An 8,375-nucleotide genomic window follows, 5' to 3' on the forward strand; every position below is an offset into this window, starting at 1 on the left:
CTGATTATAATCTGTACGCTGTTGCATGAGGTTCTTTGAGCGGCTAATGTGGGCCCATCCCCACATCTCCTCCCCTCCAGGCAAACCCGCCCTGCCTGCTGTCCACCGTTCAGTACATCAATAATTTCTACGCCAGCCGGCTGAGTGGGGAGGAGTGCTATTGGTGGATGCAGTTCACTGCAGCGGTGGAATTCATTAAGACCATCGACGATCGCAAGTGAAGCAGAACAGCCACCTGTATGGGCAGACTGCGGGGGAAGGAGCCGGGAGACTGGGAGGCTTCCCAACCAACTGCTCCCTCTGCACAGCTTAGAAAACCTGGCCGTCAGCCTGCTCTTTATTTGTATAGCTTGTACATAGCCAGAGACATTGAAACGTTACAAAGTATATATTACTGTACTTGTGTGGACAAATCCAGGTTTCAGCCGTTGTGGAAAAAAAAGCGGCTTTGGGGAAAAATTGGCAACATATTAACTCTGAATCTGATTTGAATTTCCTTTTATCCTTTTGTCTCTTGTGTCAGGTTCTTTTTGGGCTCTGTGTTAGGAATTTTATATATACACAATTACCAATATGACATTAAATCAATGTAAAAGATAATCCTATATAAAGGGACCAGACTTCCTTGATGTGATCGCAGATTTTTGTTTTGTTTTTCACCCGGGTGAGAGTGAAGGGCGTCCAAACAAGATACAATATAATGTTCATTAAATGCATTTTGACGCAGGGATTTACAGTCATAGCTACTGATGGAATTGAATGACTTCTGAACACTGAGATCAATACACAGTTGACAACACTTTCATAGGGTTAGTGTACCATACAGTTGGGCAGCTTATTTCCTGAATAGTTTACTTAATTTTATTCCCAAACATGCATCAATTTGGACAATTTGGAGCCCTACATATTTATGTGAAATTAAATGTATTTATTTCTGTCATTCTATTTAATGCTTTATCTGATTTTTAAGGACAAGAAAATGCATATCATATCCATTCAAGATGTCTGAGGCAAGTAAAAATAAACTTGCTTGAGTTAGGAAGGCACCTTAGCACTGAGTAGCCCCGAGTTGTTGTTGCTGGGCAGTTAAGATGTACAGGGTCAACTCATGCAGTGTAGTAGTGGCATTTAGGGATGTATTGAAAATAGTGCCTTTGAGGTGGGGCGCTCTTAACATGTAGTTTTTCCACTTTCTTTTTTAAAATTCCAAAATGAGCATTATTCCCTCCACACTCTAATGGGCCAACCGCATCTCCCTAAGAAACCTTTTGTCCAGCCCTCTGCGCTGGGAACTTGGGCATCTCCACATCTCTGATTGTCATGGCTTCGTCCCTTTAATGCTCCTGAGTTGGAACGAAAAGTCCTTTGGTATTCTAGATCCTACCTCAGAGTTGAAGCTAGTGAGCCTGTTGACGGTAACTGTCCTGCATTGATTGACAGCAGAGTACTGGATCATTTTTGCACAGATTATAGATGGCAAAAGAAGTGATTATAATGGCGGAAAAGTTGGCTATTGACCTGCTGTGATGCTTGTTGTGGTCTCATCACCCTGTTTTGTTTTTCCCCTTTTTTTTTTTTGTTCATCTCAAGCCTTTGTTCGTGAACAAAGACGTATTAGATTAGTAATATACCTGAGATGCCACATGTCTACGTGGGCAAACTATTTTGGCTCTACCTCCTCATAAGTTCAAGAAAAGGGACTCATATTTATGTGCACTTATATTTTGTTTTTTCCCCAATTTGGTGTGCTGTGTTATCAAAGTGTCATTGTATCTTTCCAGATATAGCTCAAGCATGTCTTTAATTATCAAAAATGACTAAAGTTTTTTTTTTTTTTCCTTGAAGTCCTGTTCAACCCTTCATTTTTGTGCGCATATGTGCCACGTGTAATATAGTTTTTTTTTTTTTTTTTTCTTTCAATAATCCATTACTTTTCACAATTACTGACCTGACAGCACAATACACAGTAGGCTAGAAGAGCAAATAATCAACACTATTGACTTGTTACTGACTTGCAGTTTATTCTAAAGTGGTTGGTGTAGTATGTGAGCGTGGTTCTTGTCTTGTGAGCGTGTGTGAGATGCTTGTGTGACTGGTTGACCCTCTGCCTCCTCTTGCATGAAGTCATTGAATGGTCTGTACATTCTCAATCATGATGAACTGTAGAATAGGATTAGTTTGTGCCACAGGCCAGTAATTGAACCTGCAAGAGGATGCAAAGCCTCTCTTTGTGTCCGTGATACTTGCATATCAGAAGTCAATCCATTTTGCACAAAACAAATGTATTTTCCTGGGGTCTCTGACAGGGAGCAGTGCATTTGGACATGCCCTTTTGGCCTTTATCATTTAGTATAACTGTTGTGATTAAAACTATATTGAACTAGCAAAATTAAGCACCTCGCTATTACTCTTTCAAGCTGGTGAAAAGTCGCATTAAGTGGGCGACGTCACAAATGCTTTTTAATCTCTGCCTACAACAGCACCCAAACAAGTCCATGTGTATGTGCAGTGCACTTCCTTGCAGAGTCGGTGTAATCAATTTGATGAGAAAGCCATGCGCTGGAAAATCAAGTTGCAGGTTGCATCTATACTAATTAGGTTTATGTGATGTCACTTTAATTGGGAATACATACTGCACAAATTCGATAAAAGTATTTGGACCTGGCTCCTGCGTCAGCGTGTCCTCGGCAGCAGTTCCGAAATGAGGACTGACGAATCCTCCGACTTGCTGCACAAACATACACGATCGTTTCAGCAGCTGTAAATTTAGTCTTCATTGTATGCAAATGAGCAAGCTAAAGAGTTGGTCTGTTCGTCAGAGCTGCTCTGCTCCCTGTACAATTGAGTTGAAAAGCTGAGCAGACAAAAATTTAGAAAAAAAAAAAAAAAAAAGTTGCATCTAATTTAAAATTAAATTGTAAGCCTGCACAGCTCTGACATGCGGGGAAGGCTGGTTTGTCTTTACTGTGATTAATGCATTATGTAATTCTTTAAAAACAATAAAAGAAGCAGACATCCCCCCTTTCTTTTCCTTGCTCTTCAGATGCATTTTCTCGGCAAGATAAACACCAAACCATCTGGACAGTAGTGTTTGATTATTCTGAGTTTTCTTGGACAGTTGGAGGTACGTCTTTCCGACTGTACACACATCGGCAGAGAGGGTAAAAAAAACAAAAAAGAATGGAATATAATTGTAAGTTGGTGCAGTGGAGCAGCATCATCCAATCTAGCAGCCACAAATAGCAAGCTCTCAGCAAACATTTCATTACTGCTGACAAGTGTTTCAGTGGATTGTAATTGGAGATATCCCCTCATTTAAAAGCCCTCCTTACTTCACCGATTGCCTTCTTTAATACTTTTTTTTTTTTTTCATCACAAACTTCTTCGTGGGTTGCTTTGTGTCCCCTGATGATATCTCTTGATTGTTAATTTAAATTCAAATTTTGGTGTGTGAAGTTAATTAGTTCCGTAAGCCAGTGGCTAGATAGGCCAGATTTAGAGATTGGATCTTTTGACTTTGTGGCACATAGCTGATTTGAGCTATATGAAAGCTTGGCTTTGTTTTTTAGTTGAACTGCTCCATATGCTGTCTTTTTATTGGGTAATGCCTTCCTCAGTGTTAAACTTGAGGCAACAAGGGGCTGTACTTTTGTCACAAACCACCCACAAAGTGTAATGTTACTTCCAACAGAAACAAGGTATCGGCAGAGTGGAGTTTGTGTCCACAGGTGACGGCAGATGGATCATGTGGAGAAGATTTTTATTTACATTTTTTAATTCATCTGTGCATTATATTGCCGTCTCAGCTGCATGAAGGCATAAGCAGGCCTGAGGTCTCACCCAGATGGCTGTGGGATAACAGATGATCAGTCCAGCGGGGATCATGCATGACTTCCCGTGTTGGTGTGCTGCTTCCTGACTCCAGAACTGTAGCCTCCTACCTTCCCATCAGACAATGATCTCATGATATCCCATAAATTCCTCTCAGACTCATCCCCTGTTGTTTGCGAATGGAGGTTGCTCTCATTGCTCTGAAAGGGGAAAAAAAAAGAAAAGCTGAAAATTCATTTCTAGTTTCTTGGACAGACTTTTGTGCACTAATAAAACTAGATTCCTAATAGTCCTATATCCATTCCTATTAGTTTTAGCTTTATCCCACAACGTTATTGGACTATCTCTTAAAGCAGGTATTCAGGTTTGCTAATATTCATATAAACGGCTCAAGACTGTTAGTGAGCAGCTACAGCCCAACAAACAACATCAGCGCTGAGTCCACAGTAAAAACTGTTTTACCCTGGATGTCCTGCAGATGGCAGACGCACCATTCCTGACGACGGTCTGCAGGTCTGATCAGACAAAGAACACCACGGAGACCGACGGCTTGACATTTTAAAACCAGTTGGACCTGCTGTCTAAAGCTGGATCTGTTTTCTTTATCATAGTCCTTTTTAAACCTAAAAGTATTATTATTATTATTATTAATAAACTCTCACACAAACAAATGTGCAAATAGCAAATAATACCTAATATTTACTATTTTAATGATAAGGATGCTTGTTGTTGAGAAGAGTTCCGCCCGGCATTTTCCACTTAATGTTAAGTATCACAAAAGCGCGCGCCCTCAATTTACCGCTCACGTGCACACAAATGCGTGGACACAGTGCCGCGCTGTGCATGTCTTGCTGGACGAACCTGCTGGCAGTGGCGGGAAATCTTCACTGAGGACCAAAACAACACAAGGCAGCAGCACGTCAATTAAATTAAATGTGGGGGGACGGAGGAGAGGGAGGGGGGTGCGCCTAAATGAACAAAATGTCAAATACACATATTAAAACCTAAATGAAACAGCCGCAAGGATGCAGGCAGGCAGACGAGAAGATTAAAACTCAAAGGGATACCAAGTGCCCAGAGGTGGTGGTGGTGGTGAAAGATGCAAATAGCAAAAGTGAGCACCACTCTCTTTAACTATTTCAGTTTAAACTATGGAGACAAAGGGTTGAAACGGAGATTTGTGCCGTCTTGTGACGAGTAACACACTTGCTCTGCTTCATTATGAGAGTCAATACGATTAGCCATGAAAACAAGGCATAAGCAAACACAAATAATGTAACAGTAGATGTCCATCAGTCCATACCACAAATGTGCTTTGCTTTTTTTTTTTAAATTTGGAGTGATTTACGTGTATTTTCCTTTAGAGTTCACCCCACAGGATATCAATTAGGTTAAAGAGTCCATTACGCTGGTACTTCTGTGGCTAGTGCTCCTTCCTTATATTTTGCTTATATCATTAGAAAAAAGCACAATTTTCACAGGCTGGCTAATCACCTCTGAGAAAGAGTGGGTGGTGACATCAAACTGAACCGTGGAAATGGAACAGGAATTAGATGCACTTAGCCATCACATGTTAATGGCAGCAATCAACAGCCAATTACCCAGCATAGTTGAGTACCTTGACAAGTGCAGGTGTAACCTACAACTAACATGGGCCTCTTTCGTTCATTTCCATAAATGCGACAGTAAACTCCCTCTCTGATTGAGCATGCATGTTTCACAGAGGCTGCAATTAAGCAATATTGTTAGGGAAGTGTCAAGTGTTGATCCGAAAGAAAAATCTCTTAAGGGCCATAAAACATGCTTTTTATCTAGACGCATGTAGATCAATAAAGCCGTTATTTGTGTATATTAAAATTCTCTTTCTTGTTCTCGCCTGGAGAAATGCCCGTACTCCTTATACTTATGCTGATTTGAACATTTTTAAAATCAATGCGCAGAAAGTAGTTGGCGGGCAGCATTTTTTCTTCTGAACAACTGGACAGAGCAGTGGTGTGCCTTCCTGGCATGACCCTCTCTGTGAGCATGATCTAGGCTGAAGATCTGCTGCTGATGCTGATGATCTCTGTCACTGGGGTGGATTTCAGGGCGCAGCTCTGGCTGTTACCCTGACAAGTTTCGGCAAACATGCACACATAGACACAAGCATGCATGCACATGCATTAGATAGCTGTGCACATACAGAGAGGCCAGCATCCTGCCATGACCCACTTTGATTATTCTGTCCTTAAGCAACAGGTGATGGGTTTCCCCGGATGTCATCTGTGTCGTTGGCCTCTATTCAGAGACAGCATTCAGGACCCAGAGAGAAGTGGCTGGCAATATGCCCGATCTACAAGTGAGCTGTCCTATCACTGACATCAAGTAAGCTGAAGATGTCATGTCTTCATCTTGTGAGAGTTCAATCCCCCTTTCAGGATGGATCAAGCTCTCTGTCGCTGGAGAGAGGCTGTGCAGATAAGTGTGGCCGGTCATACTTCCTCCCGGGTACGTCTAGAAAATCACCCGTGGGATACAGGCATGCTTAACAAAGAGTGATCATGAGGCAATACATAGCACCAACGTGTTTGTATCCTTTCATATGCTGTTGGAATATAAGAATACAAATACAAATCTTAATAGAGATGTAAATGTAAATTTTTACTTACTTATTTTTACTTTTCTTTTTGTATGTCCAAGCCCTACGTGACCTGATATTTATGCTAAAATCCATCTGGTGAATATCACTGTAATGTCCAGTCGTCAAGTACTGAAGCTTTTAAGCATGTATCTTTACACACACACATGTTAATATATATATATATATGTGTGTGTAAAGTAAAATTGCAGGAAATAGAATGAAATAAACAGGACAACAACAATATTCAAACATGATTAATTTGTTGTAGCATTAAAATTTGAAAACAGGACAAATTCTGGTTCTGCAAAGACATTTTTGTTGTTTCAAGTCAATGGTTTCATTTAAATAATGAACAGTCACAGACTAATAGTATAGTCCAACCATGAAGCAAATATGTTTTACAATATTTGATATATAACAATATGACCGCTGACAGTCCATTAGCTTTTAAGAATGACCTGTTCTTTTTTTCCTTCTTCGCTCTCTTTTGTTTGCCCTCAAGCTGCTTGACTTGTTCTACTTGACTCCTGAACCATTTTAATATCAGGCTGCCATGGGTTTCCTTCCTGTAAGCCATGTCTCCACATTTCTGTTTCTGCCCTTCCAGACCGAGAGATAAAAACCTGAGTGCTGCTCCTGCTGCTGGTGTCCTCTACCAGTGTGTATTAAAAGAGGAAGTGATCCTGGAAATGGCCCTTTTAGACACCACAGAGAGTGTGCAGGGGAGAATCCCTTTGATTGGGATATTTGTGTAAATGTAAAGAAATGTGGACTCACATTGTCTAAGGGAAAATTAGAGATTTTTTCTATAGAGCAGTGATTGCAAAAATATATTGCATACTGTCCTTACTTTTGTTGATGTGCATTGTTAGAAAAATCAAAGAAATCAATAAAATTCAATATGCCAGCTGAGGTTTATTTAGTGCTAAATGCAACAGCTAGTTAACAGTTCATATTAATCACTTCTGAAATGACATCAATAAAGCACTCCAATGGAAAAATGGCAATTAAGCATTTATCGGCCCAACGTGATCAGTGTTGTCAGAGGTCATGCACTTCACTGGCAGAGTGTATGTCTGAATCTACATACAGTGTGTGTGCTTGTGCACTTTAAAAATGACCCAACTTTTTCTTTATGATAAATAGCTTCCATAAAAGATGCACCCTGTCTCACTGCAGCAAACCTCTTACATGCTGTCACTGGCACCTCATTGCTTACTCACAGAGGAGTTCACAATGCTATATATTAATTAAGGGCTTCAGAAACAATAATGGTGACGATAAAGACAGTCCTCCCTCTTTGTCCTCTGCATTCTGCCGTCAGACAACATTAGGAAGCATGTGAGAGGAGATAGGGGAGGTGGAGGGGATGGAGAGATAGAGCTCCTTCTCTCTGGAATGTAATCTTCCTGATGTTACATGGTGCAGCCTAAACTGATAAATTGCAGATTAAATGGCGGCTACACTCCACTTCACCCTACAGCCTACGCCACACCCCCTTAGTTCCTCACATTTTTGCTATTCACTGCCTTCTTGGCCTGTCAATTCTGCCTAATCGTGAGAGGCACTAAAACACCAGGTCTTGACAGAGCAAGATCAAGAGTGATGAACATCTCTCAATGGCAACAGACCTGTGCTCCTAACTCTACTAGAAGGCTCGCATCACTTATGCAGAAATCAGCGGCGTGCCGGCATCCAGGAATTATGCCTGCTGACAGGAGATGCATGAGGTATGCATTGTGCGGCTGGAGCAGCCTTGACAAGTTATAGTTAACTGCAGCAATGGCGACCCCGAACACAAAGGATACAGCGGTTTATTAATGGTGGAGCATCTATGTCAATAATCCCTGCTTTTGGGTTGTGTCCAGTGTCATGCATCTTGCCATTACAAGTGGCACATACACCTGGTTTTACAGCATATAAG

The 8,375-nt window shown here is 41.0% G+C and overlaps 1 protein-coding gene across 4 annotated transcripts in view; it reads left to right on the forward strand.

Annotated features, from left to right (window-relative positions):
• Positions 1-3,016, forward strand: part of gapvd1 (GTPase activating protein and VPS9 domains 1) — a 29,074-nt gene extending 26,058 nt beyond the window's left edge. For all 4 annotated transcript variants that reach the window (XM_072388325.1, XM_072388326.1, XM_072388327.1 and 1 more), the window contains one exon: positions 81-3,016. In XM_072388325.1, coding sequence (XP_072244426.1) covers positions 81-221 — 141 coding nt within the window. In that variant the 3' untranslated portion in view covers positions 222-3,016. The remainder of the gene's footprint in view (positions 1-80) is intronic.
• The last annotated feature ends 5,359 nt before the right edge of the window (positions 3,017-8,375 follow it).

This window comes from Leuresthes tenuis, unplaced genomic scaffold (genome assembly GCF_036924035.1).
Source record: "Leuresthes tenuis unplaced genomic scaffold, fLeuTen1.0.hap1 SCAF_6, whole genome shotgun sequence".
Classification (NCBI taxonomy): Eukaryota; Metazoa; Chordata; class Actinopteri; order Atheriniformes; family Atherinopsidae; genus Leuresthes; species Leuresthes tenuis.